Source organism: Felis catus, chromosome B1 (genome assembly GCF_018350175.1).
Source record: "Felis catus isolate Fca126 chromosome B1, F.catus_Fca126_mat1.0, whole genome shotgun sequence".
Taxonomy (NCBI): domain Eukaryota; kingdom Metazoa; phylum Chordata; class Mammalia; order Carnivora; family Felidae; genus Felis; species Felis catus.
Window position 1 is genome coordinate 145,799,739 of NC_058371.1, and position 23,330 is coordinate 145,823,068.

Sequence of the window (23,330 nt, forward strand, 5' to 3'; positions counted from 1 at the left end):
CTACTCACCCTGTACACCCCCAAGCCATTCATCATGTTTTGTCATAGGCTATGTTTTCCTCTTTAATGAATTGGACTTCTTTACTTGAACTAATGAATGTCCACTCATCTTCTAAGGCTCTTCTTTAATGTCTGCCTCTTTCAGGGTAAACCTTTCCCCCAGTCAGAATAGGCTTCATCTACCCATTGACTCACTCCATAATTTGTTGCCACCTCTATAGTGTCCATAATCTTCTTGCATTGCTATTAGTTGTGTCCTTCTCTACTGGAGGACGGTGACCGCACCCAGAACGGGACCTGGTACCCAGTAAGTGCTCAATAAATACTTGTGAAATAAGGAAAAATCAACTGTTAAAAATATTAATTATATTCAATCAAAATAACTACAATAAACACTTGCATTTTTAAATGTCTGTGAATAGAGAACTGAACAGCATTGAGAGAAAAAAGTAGATGTTAAATTTTGAGTAGCATCATTCTGGATGGGTCCCCTAAAAACATAAGAATTTCTTTTTCATTTCCAGTGTATCTGTTAGAATACTTAAGTGTTCATTTAATGAACAATGGTTCCTGGCAGCAACACAGGGCTTAACTTGAGCAATTTTTAGGGCACCAAGTAATCTAACCTTCATTTTTTTTAATGTTCATTTATTTATTTATTTTGAGAGAGAGGGGGGGGGCAGAGAGAGAGGGAGGATGGGGAGTGCTAACAACCTAGAGCACAAACCCACGAACCCATGAGATCATGACCTGAGCCAAGATCAAGAGTCGGATGCTTAACTGACTGAGCCACCCAGGCACCCCATAGCCTTCAGTGTTGTAAATCCACCCTTGAGTTGTTTTAATCTCCTACAACAACCAAGACTCACCGCTTTTTTATCAGAATCTGCTTCAGACAGTGGTATACATAATTGTTTTTTAAAATCATTTATAAACTTTCATAAATAAGCAGGCTAGGAAAAAGGAAACATTTGAAGATACTTTATTTATATGACAGAGAAATCTCATAATAAAGTCATTATTTCATTAATTCACAAAAAGCACTATCTCAGTTAGAATTAAAGGAAAAGATGCACACCAAACCATGAAGACTTATTTTGTCTTCTTCTTCCTCCTGTAATACAAACAAAAATATGTTAAGTACTAATTAAGTGAATGGTGCAGCAGGTAACTGGTTCTATTATTTTGCATCGGGGAAGTACTAAATAGGTGGGAAGATCTTCTGATGGCATTCTCTGAAACCTTAGAAAAAACCTAAGAGAATTTTGAGTTTGTTGAGTCACTGATTCAACATTGTGGACACAATTTTGTTCCAGCATTTCTAAAATAAACTCTGTATTAAATTGCATTTATTTTTTAAAAAAGCATTTTAATGGTAGGTCTCAGGATGTATTTTGCTATGGATCAATATTTTGGGAGAATGACCATTAGATTTATCCTTGTCTGAATTTTCTGTTACCTGCAGTAATTTAAACTCCCAAGGCAGCACGGGTTTTTGAAATCAGTTTTGGACCCTGAAAATGAAAAGCAAATAAGAATCATCAGATGAAGAGATGGATGGCTCTGCCATTTTTGCCATTAACTCTCCACCATCTAGGGGTGAACTCACATGGGGCTCAAACTCGTGAACCGTGAGATCATAACCTGAGCCAAGATTGACTTGCACGCTTACTTGTTTTCAAATTTCAAGTACACCTCTGATGCTAGCAAGCTGGGACCACGGAAGCCAGAGAACACAAAAATCCACTTGTACCAATAGTAGACATAGCTTGTTCTCCTACACCAATCTCCAAATTGTTACCAAGCCCCACCACACCCTCACCTTCCTCCACAAATCAGTCATAGAAATTGGAAGGTCTGCAGAGAAAGTATAGCTGCTACGTGTTAATGGTCTCTACATCTAAATGAATGTGTTCCCAAATGTCCCAGCGACATTTATCTTTTTGTATCATGTTCATCAGAAAAGGTTTACATCAAAACTATTTTATCAGTTTTGTTTTATCTGATTTGGTTATCTGTGTTCCACCCTCTCTACTAAAAGCACAGACACATATTGATAAGTGTACACCTGGCAAAAAGGCTGAATTATAAAATATCTTTCAAAATTGCAATGATGCTATATTCAAATATATTTAGTAACCTAAACTAAAGGCTTATAAAATGTAGGCAATTACAAATCCATTTAAAATTATTAAATAATAAGTTTAAGATAATTCCTAATTACTAGTCTGTTGATATACAAAGGCATGATCCTAAATGAGTTCAAAAATATTTTTTAGAAATATTCCCCCAATGAAGGTTGATGGCGGGTGGGAGGGAGGGGAGGGTGGGTGATGGGTATTGAGGAGGGCACCTTTTGGGATGAGCACTGGGTGTTGTATGGAAACCAATTTGACAATAAGTTTCATATATTAAAAAAAAAAGAAATATTCCCCCAATATCTTGTTTGCACAATTAACTTGCTATTAAGTCCTTTTACTCCATTTAGCTGAAGCAATCAGTTCTAGGCCAGAAACTGTCTAAATTATCATCAATTAATTATATATTCAGTTTATAGTTCCCTCTATCAGGAAATAAGTTGAATTTACTAATTTTCTTAACATATTCTAAAATTATGCTTCATTCTAATACTAGTGAGAAAACTGATTATTTCTTAAACATCATAAATTCCTTCAACCTATTTCCAAATACATTTAAATCTCTCTGGCATTATTTTAAAGTTTTAGATGAGTGGAATATTCTTTCTGTTATTCATTACAGAAAACTCCATCCCAAGTATTTTGAGTGTGAAAATGAGCTTCACATACCTCTTCTGCAAAGCAGGCTTCCTGCTCTTGGCCTTGGCAGCACTTTTCCAGTAGACCAGAGAAATCTGCAATGACAGCCTCAAGTTGTTCTTCTGTTATTTGAGGCTTTTGCTTCACAAGGTTAATGAGAAATCTATAATTTAAACAAAATAAAAGAGAAATCTGTTATGCAAAGGTATTTTTCTAAAGACTTCCTAGCAGAGTCTTGAGAGTCCTAGCAACCCTCCCCCTAAACCCTCACTCCATCAACCCATCACCAGATTTACAACATGCACTCTGTCTAACACCTTCATCAGAAATACTGAGGCTAGAAATGGGTAGATATCCCACTAGTCTGGATTTGTGCAGATGATTGATGAAACATGATTTTATAGTGCCACCATACTGATATGTAGTAAGATACAGTCTTTCTTACTTTCCTGGAATATCCTTCCAGTTCTCCAGTCTAACGTATATCCTATCAATACTCAAAGACCCAGAGATCCAAGCTCCTGCCATTCATAATTACCACACCCATACCTGAGCATTGGTCCCACCAATCACTTGCACTACTCATTTAGCAGCACTTTCATGTTGGAACCAATGTTGACTGGGGACTAGGGAAGACTTGCCAGAGGAGGCAGCATTCTTACTGTACTTTGAAGCATGACACAGATTGTGACAGCAAAAAAGGGAAGGACAGGTTTCCCAAAATGAAGGAAGACAATTTACAAAGCAAGCGAGTAGGAGCACCTGGGTGGCTCAGTCGATTAAGCAACCCACTCTTCATTCTGGCTCAGGTCATGATCTCATGGTTCGTTGGTGAGATCGAGCCCTGTGTCAGGCTGTGTGCTGTGAGGATTCTCTCTCCCTCTCTCTCTGCCCCTCCCCTGCTCTCTCTCTCTCTCTCTCTCTCTCTCTCTTTCTCTCAAAAAACAAATATTAAAACAAAGCAAGTGAGTACTAAAATGCATGGGAATTTGGAAAACATAAGTTCCACTGGCGTGTGTTAACATCACCATTACAGAATGCCTCCCACAATGAATTGAAATGTGCATTCCATCTCATAACACCCATACTTCATGGTTGACTCAAATATTATGGTTACTCTCTTCAAGAAGTAAACAGTGCAAAAAAAAAGTTTCAATAGTGCTTTCCCAGTGTTTTGGAATGGAGGTACCCAAACTTACTGCCAGGACACATCCTAATTCCCCAAAGTAGATTGCCATTTTTCTCAGTCCCAACATGTATCACAACAGTAGTTAGAGAGGATACTGTTTTTACAAACAAAAACTTGTCCACCCTAGTGAATTTTTCCAGGCCTATGCTCCCATGAGGCTGTGAAGGCACTGAGACAAAACTATTTTAAAAGCCACTGTAAGTGCTTTGGGGCAATAACATTCTCCTAATAAACCCAAGATTGTTGGGTATGTAAGGTAGAAATCTCAACTCCTATTTGGTGTTGTTGGTCTTTTCCCTGTTAGCAAAGAACCATTTCTTACTGCTGCTTCATTGTTTGCAGTGCTACACCCTGAGCTCGGCACAGATCCTTATGGAAGATGAATCTGTCAGCAGAGAATGGCAAAGGGACATATGTTTCATCCACCACTAAGCTGCTGAAACACGGCCTCCTGTTGGCATACGAAGAAGTGCAGCACAGGCCAACACCGGGGTTTACAGGAGTCTCTTCATGCCTGATGCATAATTGTCCAATAATAAGATCAGCCTGGTTAGGACAACAGAAAAGAAGAAAGCAAGGAGATTCAGCATGAGCCGCTATGCTGACTCAGGCTTCCAGAAAATTCTTGTAGTTTTTTTAAGGCAGTAATTTATGATCAGTATTACCAAAAAAATCTGCTCCCTGGGATCATATGTTGCCACATTGTGGATTCTTTTTTCACTCATTGTTGGGGAATAACTTCACATTTAGTGGCAAATATTTCATAGGTAATGTCAAAGATAGTCCCTTCAGTTATTTAAAACATGCTTCCAGTCACATACATACTTCCAAAGGCAAAAAATTATCTGCCCTGATGGCTTAAATACATGGTTTAAATTTTTCAGGTATATCTATCTAGTGGAACTTTCCATTTTCCTTTTGGGACCCAGAGAATTGCTTTCTGAAGGTACAATTTCACAAGCCTCATCCTTTCATATACATACATGCTTGCACACGTCATACATGCATACAGGTATACATATGTATATGTGTGTGTGTGTGTGTTTGTGTGTGTGTAAAATCTTAATTGAAAAGAAACAAGGCCAGCGTGTGTATGTGTGCACGTGTGTGTGTCTTGTAAGGCTTTCCTCTTGTAGAGTCCTCCTACCTTCCACACTTCAAAGATATTTCTTAAATACCTGGTAATAACTTGTAATAATGGCCAATATGTTTTGTGTGCATACTATGTATCCAGCCAGTTCTGAACGAGTTACAGGGATTACCTCATTTAAGACAGTCATCCTATGTGGGTGGTACAATTCTTATTCCCAAATGTCAGATGAGAAAGCTCAAGCCAAGTGCTATAACTAGCTTTTCAGTGGTGACAGTGGACGGGGATGCAGGCAGGAGGCCTCCAGAACCTACACTCCCAATCTGCTACAACAGCCCATGTCCCTGCGGTCTCTCAGCACGTGGGATTCAATCAATGATAAAGGTGATGCTTAATCACAGGAATTCTCCTTCCACTCTTGCCTTTTGTGGAAAATTCCAAGACATGAAGACTAGCTAGCAAATAAGTCCTTGGCATCCGAAAGAGGAAAGGGGAAATGATAAATGTACAATTTGGTTCACAATTATGATTTTAAGGGAAAAAATAATGAAAAAAAATCAGCCTGTCATTTTATGACACTAGTGACGTTGGAAAGTAAAGATGATTGGCATTACTAACGAGAAAGTCATTTTCTTATTCAGCTTACCCTGTTCTAAACTCTTAACCCTGTTAAAGGGGTGAGGGGGAATGTCCCTAATATGATAAGATGATTATACTACAAAAGGCAAAAATATAAGTATACTAAAAATAAAATGACTTATAGGGGCACCTGGGTGACTCTGTCAGTTGAGTGCCCAACTTCGGCTTAGGTCATGATCTCACAGTTCGTGTGTTTGAGCACCCAGTCAGGTTCTGTGTTGACAGCTCAGAGCACAGAGCCTGCTTCGGATTCTGTGTCTCCCTCTCTCTCTCTCTCTCTCTCTCTCTCTCTCTACCCCTTCCCTGCTCATGCTCTGTCTCTCTCTCTCTCTCTCTCAAAAATAAACATTGAAAAAGAAAATTTTTAATAAATAAAATGACTTACTTTCATCTATCAAAAGTGAAGCTTTTTTTTTTTAACTCAATTCACATTTTTTTCCTTGTGTCCATTAGACCAAACTCAATGCTTATGGATGCACAGTGGAGTAACTAAGATCTATGTGTGAACTAGATGCAGTGGGATAATAGCACAGCAGCAGTAGAGGCATGTGCAACCAGAAAGGAAATTGTGAAGAAGGTATGGCATTGGGTGTTGGAGCCTGGGCTCTGGGAAGAGCTGCATATGCATTCAAATATCAGCCCCACCATTTACTACCTGGGACATGTAGGTCCTAATGTAATTTCTTTGAGCCTCATTTTGCTATAAAATGAAGACGGTAACGGGGCATTTCAAAATTGATTTTCTTTGTCTTCTTTTTTTAACATTAAAGTATTTCGTGAACAAAAAGAGGAAATCATTGAATTGAATGATGTGTTGGTTATTCTCTTTCCGGTTCATAAAGCTTGCTTAGACATCTTTGGATAAACTGGTTGCACTCCCCCAGCCTTTCTAGAAGGACCAGAAGCCTGGCCACATGCCCAACTGTTCAGAGCTGAGTTCATGCCCTCTCCAACTGTAACTAATCAAACAAGTCTAGTAAAACCATCTCCACAGTGGTTTTTACCATTTCCCCTAAATGGGAATTATGAGACCATTTCAAGTCAAACGGGGCAGAAACACAATGGGACTAAACAAAACACTCACCGCTCCCTCACCACAGGCCAATTGCTTGTCCTCACTGAGTTGGCAACAAGTGGCTGCTGCGGTTGCCATTTTCCTAGTGAAGGCCATCAGCTCAGGTGGGGTCAGCTGAGGGGCTTTCTTTGTGTAAGCAACAAGAAACCTGAAAGAAGCAATTTTTTTTTTTCACCAAATCCTGCTGAGCCATTCATGAGTTTTTGACTCCTCGCTCGTTCTCAAAGATCCTCTCTTGGTATCAGAAGCCATGATGTCAGCTCATTTGTATTACCAACAAGGTATTTGGACCACCTTTCAAGATGCATTTGCTCTAACCACCACTCCCTATACTTCTATTATAGTGACATGTCACCATGGGGAAACAAACTCTGGAGAGTAGACTGACACCTATTCCAACCTCCGAAGTTTCACTGATACTAGCTTTGATCTATTCAGTGATTCCACTCTGACAGACTGCAACAGAATAAATATCTTTTCTGCAAAAATCTGCATGATTTGGGGAACCCAGAGAAGTACCAATATCAGACTTTTATAAGCCATTCTTCTTGCTCTCTAGAAGAGGGGAATGGGGATGAGTACCTTCTCCCAAGGGAAATTGGGTGATCGGATTACACTGATTTCCAATATGAAATAGGGGCTGAAATTAGAGTAGCCCTGGGTGACTAACTTAGGTTTATATTTCCCTCGCACTACAAAATTTGAAATCACTAAAAGTGCTGTTTAAAAAAACATACGCGTTGGGGCACCTGGGTGGCTCAGTCGGTTAAGTGTCTGAATTCGGCTCGGGTCATGATCTCGTGGTTCGTGAGTTCCAGCCCCAAGTCGGGCTCTGTGCGGACAGCTCAGAGGCTGGAACCTGCTTCACATTCTGTGTCTCCTTCTCTCTCTGCCCCACCCCCACTCACACTCTTTCTCTCAAAAATAAGTAAACATTAGAAAAAATTTTTAAAAACGTACGCATTTTGTAAGTAATATTCTCCTAGTTTCTGGAAGAGGCCACAGCTTCGCTTTGCCAATGCTTGACTTTCCTGGATATATTTCTCCAATTCTTCTTCCTGAAAATACAAGCATTATTATGTACATTTTCTTCTCTTCCGGGACACATAACTTTGTATGTAAAAATTGACCAATAATATATTATTCTGACACCAATCTTAGAAAAACCAATTTTTGAGGGTTTTTTTTGTAATACTAAATATAATGAGAGTGTGACTTGTGACAATTAAAACAAATGGACCGGGGCGCCTGGGTGGCTCAGTCAGTTAGGTGTGTGACTTTGGCCCAGGTCATGATGTCCTGGTTCACAAGTTCAAGCCCCGCATCTGACTCTGTGCTGACAGCTCAGAGCCTAGAACCACAGCTTCAGATTCTGTGTCTCCCTTTCTTTCTGCCCCTCCCTGCTCGCACTCTCTCTCTCTCAAAAATAAATAAACATTAAAAAAATAAAAATAAAAACAAATGGAATTTGGGGAGATTAAGCTTAAAACTGTGAATCACCAAGCTATGTGATGACAGAATTCAATGTTTGGATAAAGGATTGCAGTTCTTTCTGTACAAATTCTTGCTTTTCTGGAGCTGTTCAAAAATGAGTATTATTGTTATTCTGTGTGTCAAAGAACTTTTGGTTGCCATTTTTCTTCCTACAGTAGGCCACTGGTTGTTGACTACTAGTTAATAACTACTTAATATCTAGATGACTACTTAGTAGATGTAACTAGCTAACTACTAGTTAATAACTAGATGCTTCCATAGACACAGCATTTTTAATGGATAATTTCTATGCAGTTTTTCAGACTCTCCCTAAAAAGTAAGAGCAATTCACCCCTTTATCCTGGCATTCAAGAGGGTTTTCAGACTGGGAACACTTCTCCAATAACTCCTGGTATCCTTTAGCCACTCTTAGAATTACTGGGACAGCAAGTTTAGTATGTCTTCTGGAATATTCATAGGTAAATCTGAAATGAGTGTGAAAAAATATCATGTTGTTGGAATTAAGAGACAATTTATTCCTGTGTTATATGGCATGCAAATGTTAAAATTCAAATGCATAAGCCTGGAAATCAAATATGACTTAAACTATACGCACAGTAAAACTATTAATACAAATTATAATCCATCCAATTGTTCTAAAATGCTATTTTGTTTTCTTTTGCACTCTTCACTTGGGTTTTTCAATTATGAGCTTTACAGTCATTTATTCAACAAATATTTTTCCAGTGCCTACTCTATGCAAGCATTTCTTTCAGCGGTAAGGATTCAGTAAGGTATAAGATAAAATGCCTGACCTCTCAAAAGCATACATTACAGGGAGACAGAAATGAATAAACAAAACTAGGTCATCGAATTCAGGTGGTGATAAATGAGTGAAGAGAAATAAAGGAAGACAGAATGTGGGGGGAGTGAGTCTTAATTTAGAGCATTGGTCAAGAAATGTCTCTTTGGGTGGCTCTTTTGGAACAGAACCCTGGGTGAAGGAAGCTACACAAGTACCTGGAGGAACATCATTCTCAGCTGAGAAAATTTCTACTGCAAAGAACCTTTCTAATTGAAGAAGTGCTTCTATTAGATAAACAATTATTGTTGGATGTGTGGGTGGGTAAGTTTAAAGATAATTCTTGAATTTACTAATTGTATTTCCAAGTCATAGATATAAGTAATATTTAGTTCTGCCACCAATAAATTGTCAGTGTGGGTTTCTTCAATTTGGACTTTGTTCTTGTGTGTGTAATTTTATTTAGCAGTGCAAATTATGTGTGTCCAATCTGAATGCAAATTATGTATGTCCAATCTGAATGCAAGTATAGAGTGATATCCTTAGGGAATATGAAAGAGAAAACTGGGCCATTATTTTCATTATCACATTAGAAGCAGGCTTTTAAATTTATAAAGACCCTTGGAGATCATTAAGCCTGAAATCCTAAGAGCTACACAAATCCCTCCTCGAATAGTGTCCATAGATACACACTGTACAATAAAGGAAAATGTATTAACTTGACTGCTTGTGTCCTATCAGTTATATTACAATAAAGTACTATACTGCAAGTGTCTCTACACATTTTTATTTTCTTACAAAAATAAAACACATATTAAATAAATAGCAAATAAACTGTTCTAATAAAAGCCCTTCTATCTACCATTATCTATTGAGTTATACTTTGGAAAGTTTTGAAAACATGCACAGTGAAAAAGTACATTCATAACCATTAGCCCTTATTATCACAAAATATCCATATCTTATTTGGAAGCTCAGTAGTAGTCTTCATACGAGTAATCCATACAAAGATGACAGTGCTTCTGATCCCAGAGAAATTGATACAAAATAAAATATAGCTTCAGTTAGTAGCAGCAATAGTGAAAGTCTCATCAGTATAAGATAGATCTCATTTCCTTATTTCCTACTTATTTGCTTAAATAGATTTTGGTTCAGAACATTCGAGCATCACCCAAACATACTGAGTTCAAAACCTGTAACCATCACTCCCCATTTCAGCAACACAAAACTGTCAGCTACATACTAATCTTTACTCATGTGAACATACATTTACAGAGTGTGTTACCTTGCCATGAAAAGATCTTTTTCCCTTGAAGAAAATTGGTTGAAATCTCTCTCTCCTAAAAATCTATTTAGATTCGGAGATAATCCTTCAGGTGTGTCATCATTTTCTGCATGAATTATGCATTGACCAAGTTCAAGTATGGGCAATTTGCAGCATTCTGCTATTTTGCTTGACAGAATATCTTGCCGAGAACATAGGTAGGACATAATTTTTTCCTGTAATAGGAAGATGAGGGAGGAAGGGAGGGAGAGAAGGAGAGAAAAAAAAGAAATAGAAGACATTTTACCTTGTCTCTAATGTTAGTGCTTTCTCCCTACTTTGCTTTTCCTTACTCCTTTCTACCTACCTGTTTGTTCAATTCTTCTTTTCATAGTTGTCAGCTAAAATCTATTTTGTTGTATTAGGAAGATTTTGAAAACAAGATAGAAATATACTCTTCAAACCAAATGACATGCACATAGGTATATATCTTTCTATTCCTATTAAAATGGGCTACTGGACAACGTTTGCTGTTGATGTCCTAATCATGGAGAGCAAACTTTCTGCTCCATGTTAACAGATCAATCTGCAGTGACCCACTATGAGCTCCAGAGGGCAGGCTATAGATGATGAAATTTCAGCACCTCTAAGAATGGAACAGAACTTCCATATCCCTGTCACGGGACTAAAAATCCAAGCCTTCTCAGTAAGAACAATTAGAACCCATCATTCAGCCATTAAAACCAATTGACATAGCATGTTGAAATTAATTTTTCCACTTTAAAGGAAAAGGGTGGTAATGAGCTCCAAAAATGGAAAAATAATTTAAGTGCCTAGAGCAATCAGTAAAGTCGTCTATTAAAACCAAGACAACTAACTTCAAAGAAAAACAAAGTAATTTTTCTAATATGCAAGTAAAAATTTGTAAAAGGAAAAATAAATGAAATAGGAAATCTGTCTTTGGGAATCTTCCCCAGCTCTTCACACCAGGATCTCTGCCTTTGCTCAGAGATTGCCTCTTTCAGCCAAACTGCCATGGGACTGGCTCAAATGAGCATTTTATCTCCACATCCAACCCTTTGGAAATTAGGTTCAAGCCTGGGTTTCTAAGCCTCTTGAATATCTAAGAGCAATGGTTTGAAGCCTTCTTGGAAAAGACGGTGTATCACCAGGGACCAGAGAGGAAAGAATTTGGGGATAGATAGGCCTCTCGTACAGTATCCAGGAAGCCTAAAGTTGGCCCAGAATAGATGAATGCCATGCTGCTAAAATGGCGACTAACTATGGCACGTTTGAGGATTCTGTTTGGGGGATTTTCTTTTGGTTTTTAATTCTCCTAGAGCCCTTTATCCACGCCTCTCTCTGTGGCTTTGTATCTTGTGGAGCAGTTTCTGGTGTTGTTTTTGTTGTTTGTTGTGTCATTTTGTTGTATTCATATCATAAATATAATAGAGCCCCTTCTGTGGCCCAGGCATCGTGCAGTCGGCCTGTGGAGATAACAGCAAACAGAAGACAGTCCCTACATGCCTCATCTCTCCCATCAGACTGTAAATTCCCTGAGCGAAGCTTCTGCCTTAGTGTCCTTCATAGTGTCTAGCACACAGAAAGTATTCCGTATATATTTGCCAAATGAAATGATAAATGGCTAGAAAAACCAATTGGTTAAAAGTAAAGAGTCTCTCCCCCAAGATTCTATGTGGAGTTTATGATCATTTTCAGAAGAAAGAATGGGCCCTGGTGTCACGAGAGGAGAGTATCTCTTAAGTGAAAGGCAGGGTTAACAAAACACGGTTTCAGTTTTACTGTCAAGAAGTCTGTGACTTGACTCAGCCAGCTAGCTACCCTACCCTGTGACCAACTCCAACAGCCTTCTCCCATGTAGAAGGAGAGCCAAAGAAAGAAAACGAAGTGGAATTATCTCTGTTTTGGGAAGCAAGACTCTTTACCCCATCCTGCAGACACTCCAGCACGTTTCCTCTGCAACATTCCTCATGTATGTGGGCCACATCCAGGACCAGTTTCTGAATTTCGGTAAAATTCGCTTTGGAAAACTTTTGACTCAATTTAGTAACAGTTCTAAAGGGGAAGGAAAGGAATTAGAAATCAATCCTGATTATCTACCAAAATTAAATAATACAGAGAGAATATTAATATAGTTGCAGTTCCAAAAAGAAAGAATTGAAATGCTTTCGCTGTTTGAAAAGAAAAGGGAGGGGCGCCTGTGTGGTTGCTTTAGGCTCAGGTCATGATCTCACAGTTCATGAGATCAAGCCCAGAGCCTACTTGGGATTCCATGTCGCTCTCTCTCTCTCTCTGCCCCTCCCCTGATTGCACTCTGTCTCTCTATCTCAAAATAAATACACAAACATAAACAAATAAAAGAAAAAGAAAAGGGAAAGCATTATAAGTCTTGTCAATTCCAACCAATCTTTGAAGGCAATGGTTCTATAAAGTGACCCGTCCCCACAAATACTTTGGACATGATTTATTTGTCTTTAAAACCTTTCCTGTGAATTGGGATGAAATCTATCTTTTTGCCGCTCATCCGTGATGCTGAGTGCTTATAATCACCATAGTGAGCGGGTGGGAAAAAATTAAAAGGACAAACAATTAAGAAATGGAAAATTCCATGAAAATAATAATCATTTTTTTTTTTACTTGGGAGAAAAAAAATACTGTGAGAATACAGAAGGGGCGTATATGTGCAAATACATGAAACAAGACAAGAAAGTAGAGCCCACTGAACATTCAGACATGCCAGCATACCAAGAATGGAGTGTGGCCAGAAGGGAAATAACAAGTAAAAAAGCTTGTTCCTTCTACATATTTCCTTAAGTGTTAAGAGATGTCTAGGTGAAACCACTACCCCCTAGAGCAACTGGTGTTGCTGCTTCTGATAAGGATAGATTTTCTTTATAAATTTATAACATTTAAGCTTAATCACTTACGGAGAGCAAATAATAAATACAACCATTATAATAATAACTTAATTTATATTTTATTAGTAAGAAAAAATTGAAGCAATTCACGAATCAGTCTAAGCTTCTAATAACCAGAGTTGGAAGGTAGTTAAAGCAAAATCTGACCTATTCTAAGAAAACATTTTAGAACTAACTCCATGACTAACTTTAACCTAGGTCTCCACTATGGATAATAATTTTTAAAGGTGTCATTTAACAAGCACACAAACTAATGAACTTTGAATGCATGTATTTAATACTCGTCAATTAGCATCTCAAATATTTTCCTACACTAGAAATGCTTCATTGTAAAGGTTGAAGAGCACTTGAAACCAGTCATGTAGTTTAAAATTTTCTAGTAGCCACATTAAAAGGTAAAGAGGAGGGGCGCCTGGGTGGCGCAGTTGGTTAAGCGTCCGACTTCAGCCAGGTCACGATCTCGCGGTCCGTGAGTCCGAGCCCCGCGTCAGGCTCTGGGCTGATGGCTCGGAGCCTGGAGCCTGTTTCCGATTCTGTGTCTCCCTCTCTCTCTACCCCTACCCCGTTCATGCTCTGTCTCTCTCTGTCCCCAAAATAAATAAAAACGTGGAAAAAAAAAATAAAAAAAAAAAGTAAAGAGGAAAAAGTTAAATTCACTTTAATAACATGTTTTTAACCCAATATATCAAAAATGATACCATTTCAACATAGGATTTCACTCATATGCGGAATCTAAAAAAGGAAACAAATGAATCGACCAACAGAAAAGCAGAATCAGACCTATCAACACGGGGAACAAACTGGTGGCTGCCAGAGGAAAGGAGGGTTGGAGGATGGGCAAAATGGGGGAAGGCAGAGGGAAATACAGGCTTCCAGTTATGGAATGAATAAGTCACAGGGAATAAAAGGCACAGCATAGGGAGTATATTCAATGATATTATAATAGCGTTGTGTGGTGACAGGTGGTAACTACATCTCTATAGGTGAGCCCAGCAAAATGTATAGTGAAGTTGAATCACTATGTCGGGCACCTGAACCTGGTGCAACATTGTGTGTCAACTACATGCAAATTAAAAAAAAATGTATTTAAAAAAATATTTTAGGGGCGCCTGGGTAGCTCAGTCGGTTAGGCATCCGACTTCGGCCCAGGTTCTGATCTCGTGGTCTGGAAGTTTGAGCCCCGCATCGGGCTCTGTGCTGAAAGCTCAGACCCTGGAGCCTGTTTCAGATTCTGTGTCTCCCTCTCCCTCTGACCCTCCCCTGCTCATGCTCTCTCTCTGTCTCAAAAATAAATAAATGTTAACAAAATTTAAAAAAATATTTTAATATGCAGTTAACATAAAAACCAATTAAGAAGATATTATACATTCTCTTTGTCATACTCAGTCTGTAAACTCTGGTGTGTAGTTTACACTGGGAGCACAGTTCCTCATTCACATCAGCCAAATTTGGAAACGGTCAGGAGCTACATGAGGCCAGTAGCAGCCTTGCCCTGTAGCACAGCCTTAACCCCTTGGTAATTCTGATTCTTACATCTGATGCCAAAGTCTCAACTGTCAGGATACAGACAATTCGAGGTCACTGGCCTAGTAGACGAATAGGAATCAGGAAAATAAATCACCATCAGGACATAGAAACACTGGGCTCTGAAGACTCGCAGTGGGGTCCTGAGTAAATTGCTTTAATCTCTCTGGGTCTCAGTTTATTCCCATGTACAAATGAAGAGGTTGGACTGTCTTCCTCAGTATCCTTACAGCAAAGACAGAATATGAGACAGAGGTAAATTAAGTGTGCTTTACAAAGAGTTAAGCAGCAGACTATGGGTTAGCTTCCTTCCATTCCTGGGATTTCAGGATTCTAATCGCATCAGCTCTCATCAAAGGAAACTTCATTCTCAACAACAGAAACAATGAGAAAAATGAGCTCAAACTGAAAAATAGTGGTTTTGCACATATCACCCTCTTCCCTACTTATAGGGCGTAAACTTACATGGCTCGGAAGGTTCGGGGTCCAAAATTTCTCATCACTGCACATATATGTTGATTTAACAAACTGCTTTCTCTTAATTCTTTTGTAATCAGGGCTGTCTAGATATACAAGAAACAAGTTGTCAAGAAAGGATGTATTTTCCTTTGCAGGCGCTAATAATTAGAAAACCAATAGCTTCAAGGAAAGCATGAGACCATAAGGAATATTACGAAAATTGCAAACATGATACGTTTTTACAGAACTTCATTCACTCTTTCTTTTAGGTTGGTTTATATACATCTACGCCAGACAGATTTATTAAAAATACTCTTAAACAAGAACATTATAACTTTCATACTTGGGATACTGAGTGCACAACTGCACTTTTAAACTACTTGAAACCTGATGATTTCTTAAATGTCTGCTCTGTCACACACATAAAAGTGAATAAATGATAAGATCGCGTCACAGACCGACGTTCTGGGAATAATCACAGTCCTTAGGAAATTTTTGTTGTATGACTTTTGTTGTGGCAAGTAATTAATTGTGGACGTTAGTCTCATTCTCCAAACCCAAAAAAGCTGCTCACGTCTCCAAACCTACATTTCCTTTCATTAGGTGATGATGATGTTTACACCTCAAATTTGTTCTCAGCATCAAAAGAAATAATGAACGTAAAGTATCTGTCATAGTTTTCTTTCTCTTTTTCCTCTCTCTTTCTGTGCCTCCTTTTCTCCTCCTGCTCCTTCTACCGCACCTCCTTCCACCTCCTATTCCTCTCTCTTTCATTTATGTTATGACCCGTACCTCCGTCTTCCTTTATCCCACCCCCAGACTCATGTCCTTAGTCATATAATACTTGTTTGCCAAAGGAATGAATACAAAACAGCAAATCCAGCTGTTTTAGCCCAAAGAATATCAGACTGCTAACATACGCTCTATTCTGAAAATGGTAGTCTGCATACAAAGCATATTTCCATTTTTAACTTTGTTTCGTTTTAATGAGCCATAGCCAGATTAAAGGATTGGTTCAGATATCTGTACAAATATAATACCTTTGTTTGGAAGCATTCGACTGCATTTTCAGTTTTGCAGCAAGGTGGAATTATTTTGCCATAGTGGGTGGCCAAAGAAAGAATTGTGGGTGCATACAGAAAGGGGTGCCTTCTTGCTATCTCATAGATGTACCTATGAAATGAAAAGGCACTGTGAGATTTACAAACATATAAAACTAGGACAACTATTAGAACTGGAATCCGGAATCATCCACCTCGACAGTCCCCATGGCAAAGATGGTCTAAGGGCAGGCTCTCTATTTCTCTGTCTTAGACATGCAAGGCAGCAGCATGCAAGGCAGAAGTGATTGAGAGTTAGATATAGGATCCCCTAACAGAGAACCTGTGTTCAAATCCCTGCTTCGGAATGTACTAGCACTGTGCCCTCAGCCAATTATCTCAACTTTCTAAACTTCAATTTCCTAGTCTGCAAAATGTGAAGAAGAATGAAGTGAAAAAGGACAGACTTCAAAGGCAGGTAGTGAGCACTAATTTGATCACGCATGCCAAGCACACATGGTCCTACAACATCCTAAGTGTTCAATAGCTGCTAGCCATGTTTAACGTGTCTTAAACATTCCTGAATCTCTAATTTTTTTTATTTCCGGGTAATTCAGTGAACACGAAACACCAAGTATTTGGCTCCAGAAAGAACCACTTTGTGCGGTACTAAAATATTCCTGGGCAAACTAAAATGGAGAGATTAGAAGGAAGGAAAAACAAAACAAAACAAAACAAGGTGTATCTCACAACTGTTGGGTCCCGTGAGTGTTGTGTACTCAACTAGCTATGGAAACAAAGTTGCACTCCAAATGGTCCGCCTGATTTCCTAGTGCAGGACCTCAGCTGGTGCAAAATTATTGCCACTTCTCTGCTTTTTAGAGTACCTCTGTAAATTGCAGAAATACTAGATTACGCTTGGTACTACTCTCCTTCTGGGGTTTTAATCTACCTTTAAATTGGATCCTTACCTGTTCAGGAACATGTCCCTGTTTTCTTCATATGCTTTACAACTGGTGACAGGTTCTGGAACTTGGAAGGGTGGGATGGATGACGGAGTAGCCTTTTTGTGTGCCAGTAAACAGTTATGTCTTTCCTCTTCACTTTGGCTGCAACAATCTGAGAGTCCATACTTTTCAGAAATTTCCTTCTCATGGCAAATTTCGTCCAGAAAGGCAGATAGCTATAGGAAATATTTGTTTTTAAAGAAAGACAACTAACTGTATTTTGAAATTCTGTGAAACACATGAGAAGTTTTCTAATACCCAAAATCAGAACTACAAATTAAAAATACAAATTCCAATATACTTTATTTAGTTTCAGCCAGATGAGAGCTTTCTCTCATGTCTTTTGGGAAGTGGAATTTTGGTGTCCAACCTTGAGAAATACACATGACTATTAAATTACTTTATCTTAAAAGGGAAAACACCATGCAATATTTTATCCCCCCCAGAAAAAAATATTTGAAATATTTCATTTTCCCCTCTTATTTTATCAACAGTTTGGCTCCATGATATCTATGAGCCTTTTAAAAATACGTAAGCCACTTTTTTTGTTGCCTTAATTTTACCAACATCAGATGATGAGACCGATCGTCCTAAGAATGCCTTAGAAATACATGTTTCATTCATCTCAGCAAATTTTATATAGCTTCTATAACTGCTAATATTTAGAGAATCCTACAGCTCTTAAGCAAGACTTTGAATTCTCAATCCACATAAAAATCATGCCTTTAAGTTTACAGTGATAAACCGCCAATCTGTAACATTACCGTGAACCTCTCACTGGATGTAAAGTTGCAATATGGAATGTATTTTGCTTAATTTTTACATTAGCAGGACAAGCCAAAAATAGAGATGCAAAACAAAGAGTTTTATGAAATCATCAATTTCAGAGTTGCAAAGTATTTTATATCTTTAAAAGGGCATCTCCTCTAAAATATTCCAAATACATTGACTTTTGGCCATTCATCAATCCCACCATGAGAGAAGATTCTCTGGGCATTTTGTCCCATAATTGGGTAACTCTAATCATTACAAAGTTCCTAGGTTTTTTTTCTATTGAAATAAAATAAGCAATAATAACTATTATTTATTGATCTTCTACATTAAGGTATATTTTAAAAAAAACTATTCATTGTTTAACTGAAACTCAATTATAAATGAGTTTCATATTTTGTTATTGTTTGTTAAATCTGGCAACCCTCAGTATGTGCCTCACTTTCACTACAGTGTAGAGTATAGTGTAATGAAGCCAATAAGGGTGTTAATTTTAAAGCCTGACGGCCTAGTTTAAAATCCTTGTTCTGGACTCCCTCAAAAAAAGTTACTCAACCTCTCTGTGCCTCAGCTTCCTCAACTGAAAGAATAGCATTTACCTCCTAGGATTGTAAGTATTTAATAAACTAATGTTTGTAAGCAAAGCTGATATTCTACCAGTAACCAGTAACCCCAGTGAGGGGTTCTTCTTCGCTCACTTGGACATCCATCTGAGTCATCAGTGCTATGCTCCATGTCATAAAATGTTTTTATTATCAGTGAGTATGTAACACTCCCTAGGATAATGTCTGTCACTTTGTGTGATTAATAAAAAGTGACTTCTTCTGTTATTATTATATCCGTCTTTATGACAAACTTGAACTGAAAGCTACTATTATTCCTTTTTTTACGGATAAGGAAACTAAATCTCGAAGAAGTTAAGTACCATGCTCATGGTCACCCAGATATTCAACTTTCAGAACCTTCGCTCTTAGTCACCATGTTTATATTGTCTCTTTTTTTTTTTTTCAACATTTATTTATTTTTGGGACAGAGAGAGACAGAGCATGAACGGGGGAGGGGCAGAGAGAGAGGGAGACACAGAATCAGAAACAGGCTCCAGGCTCTGAGCCATCAGCCCAGAGCCTGACGCGGGGCTCGAACTCACAGACCGCGAGATCGTGACCTGGCTGAAGTCGGACGCTTAACCGACTGCGCCACCCAGGCGCCCCTATATTGTCTCTTTACAACAGGTACTCACTGCTTTTTCTTCAACAATTCAGAATTAATCCAATTCTTCTTTCATCCAACAAGCGTTCAAATATTTAAGTGTATTTCTCATGGCATCCCTGTATCTACTCTTTTGCCTGCTAAACTTTGGTCAAATACTATAGTGGGATATTATTATTATTATTATTATTATTATTCACTCACCTGATTTTCTAAACACCCTACAGGCTGCTCACTGCCCGTGGATTTCTCAATTACAGTCAGTATATCTTTCACCATTTTGCTTACTTCTTTGTAAGTGGCTTCTTGAACAAACTGAGCAAAAAATATGGTAGCTCTGGAACAAAAATACATATGAATGCTTAAGGAATAGACATGTCAAGCGGCTTTTCTTCAAATGTAGTTTTCGTTTGTTTTTGTTTTCTGTTATGTGACTTGTTTAGGGGATGACTTTTGCTAAAAAAAAATTATGTGAAATTAGATTCTAGTCATCCAGAAAGAAACGTCCATCTTCTTGCCCCGTACCCCCAAAGTATACATATATCTATTAAAGAACTCAAAGTGGATTTTCCTTAAGAGTAGTTCCTGCTTTTGTGGTCACCCATCCACTGCAGTGAACCTACAGCTGAGGGTATCTATATTCTATAGTGCCTTTCAAATTTAAGCAAAGAATTGGTCATTAGACGTCTGCCTGTATCTACTCTTAGTTGATCAGGATCTGATCCAAGATGGTATTCATGGATTGACCAAAGAATTGTCTTAATAGGGTTCTGGGTACAAGCAGTAGCAATAAAACACTATTTTAAATTCCTTATTAGAAACTTCAGGAGCATAGAATAGACAGAACTCAAAAGAAAAACATACTCTCTACAAATAACAAAGTAGAATATTTTACCTCCTATTATTTGCTACTAGGATTTACATGGTATTCAGAATACAGAATATTGTAATATCATCCTATTGGTATTGATGTGAAAAACTCCTGCATTTGTATATTGTGGTTACCACTGATCTGATACTAATCTTCAGTTTCTAAAATATGATTTGGTTTTTCCCATGGAATTTCAAGGACTCTAGAGGTTAATTTAATCTAAGGCATGGACCAACATTTCAACCTCTTCAATATCCATTTGATATCCAATATAAATAACTTCTTCAATTAGCTTTTGTACTTTTCAAAACCCATAGGGCTATCTGGCCTCATTTAATTACCTAACTAAAATGATGATTGCTTTGCATATTTGAAGTGCATTTATGAGCAAAACTTACAGGTCAACGAAATTCATCTCTGCAGAACATTGGGAAGAATCCAATATGGAAGCTGGAAAGCAAAAGAAACTCCATGAGAAATGGTGTTTTCAACTGCAACCAGGAAAGTGATCGTTCTTACATGTAAATGTGTATGTTTAATTTAGAACTGCACAACTGAGAAGACATTAGGGAGCATCTATTCCAACATCTTAACTTTGTACTTGGGAAAGCTACGAAACTAAGGAATAGCTAAGATAACAAGAATAATTTATAGTAGACCTAGCACTAAAATTCAATTGTTTGGTTTCCCCCTGTACTGTGATGCTCTGATTGGCTTGGAAATCAAAGGATTAAAAATACATTTCAGACCTCCTTTTGAACATGATTGCATCACAGTTTGCTTGCTTATTTATATCCCAGCCACATTGTTTCTTCTTTAGTCAAATAATGATCCATTTTTTCTGAAGTAAAGACAAAGATGTTACTTATTTTATCAGTCTGAGGGGGTTTTATATGTGAAGGAGCCAGGATTATAGACTCATATATAGAGATATAATATAAATATATTTCAAAGTTAGCATGTATGCCAATTATATAAATAATGTACAAAACATTAATTCAACATGGAATGTGTAAGTCATTCGTAGATAATCTGGAGCACTGCCATGATTTTGTAAACCTCTTGTAAAGCTACAAGTTTATCATACATTTAAAGATATTCCCCATTAAATATTTTTCCTCTGTGTGGAGCAGGAAGTATAAATAAATCAGGACAAATGAATAAATTCAAATGTAAGAATTTTGATGTAGAGAAAAGACAAAGAAGAAAACAAAATATCTTACCTATTCCATATGCATTTCTGTGCATTGTTCGGGGTTCAGAAAAATTTAGTAGGAAAGTTAAAAAAATTGATATGACCCACTTCATGGTTGTTAGTTATTTTTTCGTTGGCAATGATGGGGGGAGAGTATTGAAAATCATGCTGAAATTCTTTTATACCCTTCTCAAGCAACGCCTGTTAATTAGTAATCTTCTGTTAGTATATCAGTATATGTGTTACTTTATTTCCTTAGGTTGCAAATGGAACAACTTGTCGATAATTAACAGCACAGGGATTATTTGCATTTTATGTCCAAGGACACAGACCTCTTTTCAAAGGAAAAACGGGGGAAAAAATTTGCAAATTCATCCCATGTTGCAAATGTTAACAAATACTCTTCTCAATCTACAGAGTGTTCAAAGAAATGGTTTTTTTTTCCTGAATTGCACAATAATGAATATATTTCAAATTAAAAATCTAATGGAGCCATAAAGATGAAGACTCCAGACTTTGTATGAAATTCAGCTAAATGCATTAATTCCTTTAAAAAATATTAATTGAATGCCTATAATATGCCAGGCACTGGACACAGTATTTGACCAAATCAAACTTCACTGAAGAATACATTCATTGCTTGATTACTATATGGATTAACTCAAAAATCCTTTTCACCTAATTTCATGCCACTACAGTCCATTTTTAAGTATTTAGTATGCTGTGTATGGCTTAACAGAAAACTTAGAGCACAAACTCTGATGAACCAAGCCCTATAATAATTTTGTTTGTTACAAAATAATTTTGCATGTATGCCAAACTGAAGTGGGTCAGTTGCACTCTTCGTTCAGCAACTCAAAATGATTTTGTTAACACTAACGAGGGAGCACTTACAAATGCCACCTGATTCTAGGAGGGGTTCACCTCGTTAAACCACTGGAGGAACTTTTAAAATTCCTGTTGCTTTGACTGAACCCCACACTAATTAAATCAGAATTTTTGCAGGTGGGATCTAGGCATCACTATTTTCTAAAATCTTCACAGATTATTCACTATTCTAAAGTTAAGATTAAAAACAAATGAATTACTGTAGGAAATAAATAGATATGGTGCATTCATTTAAAAATTTTTGTTTAATATTTATTCATTTTTAAGAGACAGAGCATGAGTGGGGAAGGGGCAGAGAGAGGAGACACAGAATCCGAAGCAGGCTCCAGGCTCCAAACTGTCAGCACAGAGCCCGATGCGGGGCTTGAACTCTGAAACCGCAAGATCATGACCTGAGCCGAAGCCGGACGCTCAACCGACTGAGCCACCTGGACACCCTGATATGGTGCATTCATTAAGTGGAGTGATATTCAGCCACCCTAGTAATTTTGTGGCAGAATACTTAATGATATGGAAATATGCTCATAGTATGTCACAAAGTAAAAAAACAGGTGTAAAAGTACCCAGTTTTTCTAATTCCTCCTTCTTGCTCAAAAAAAAAAAAGTAGAAGACAGGAATAGTCGATGACAAAGTTACAACACTGGGTTTCTCTGGATGGTGGGATTGCAAGTGAATTTGTCTCCCTTGCTTTCCCTCTCTCTTTCAAAACTTGTTCAATGGAAGTTTGATTATGTGATTTAAAAATAAAATTTAAAATACTAATTGAGTGTATTTTTTAAAAATAAATAATACGGCTTAAGTCAGAGAAAGACACATACTATATGATTTCACTCATCTGTGGGATTTAAGAAACAAAACAAGTGAGCAAAGGGAAAAGAAGACAGAAAGAGGCAAAGGGAGAAACAGACTCTTAACTGTAGAGAACAAACTGCTGGCTGCCAGAGGGGAGGTGGGTGGGGAAATGGGTTAAACGGGTGATGGGGATTAAGGAGTGCACTTGTCGTGATGAGCACTGGATGATGTATGGAAGTGATGAATCTCTGTATTGTACACCAGAAACTAATATTACACTGTAAGTCAACTACCTGGAATTAAAATAAAAACTTTAAAAAATAAAT

At 37.7% G+C, this 23,330-nt stretch overlaps 1 protein-coding gene across 1 annotated transcript; it reads right to left on the minus strand.

Moving 5' to 3' along the window:
• Window positions 1–965: 965 nt before the first annotated feature.
• AFP (alpha fetoprotein) lies at window positions 966–21,483 on the minus strand. Its single transcript, XM_003985288.2, has 15 exons — window positions 21,352–21,483; window positions 20,527–20,578; window positions 19,462–19,594; window positions 17,242–17,453; window positions 16,271–16,403; window positions 15,237–15,334; window positions 12,255–12,384; window positions 10,330–10,544; window positions 8,595–8,727; window positions 7,730–7,827; window positions 6,779–6,917; window positions 4,288–4,511; window positions 2,807–2,939; window positions 1,459–1,513; window positions 966–1,113 (listed from the first exon to the last, which is right to left on the minus strand). Exons 1-14 carry the CDS (start codon window positions 21,434–21,436, stop codon window positions 1,469–1,471), a joined length of 1,830 nt encoding a protein of 609 aa, XP_003985337.1. The 5' UTR covers window positions 21,437–21,483; the 3' UTR covers window positions 966–1,113; window positions 1,459–1,468.
• Between the last annotated feature and the right edge of the window lie 1,847 nt (window positions 21,484–23,330).

Coding starts and splice junctions, on each gene's coding strand:
- AFP (XM_003985288.2), bottom strand. CDS start 21,436: ATGAAGTGGGTCATATCAATTTTTTTAACTTTCCTACTAAATTTTTCT. Junction 16,404..17,241: donor AGGGACATGTTCCTGAACAG/GTAAGGATCCAA, acceptor TTCATTTCATAG/GTACATCTATGAGATAGCAA. Junction 1,514..2,806: donor AAGCCTGCTTTGCAGAAGAG/GTATGTGAAGCT, acceptor TTTCATTTTCAG/GGTCCAAAACTGATTTCAAA.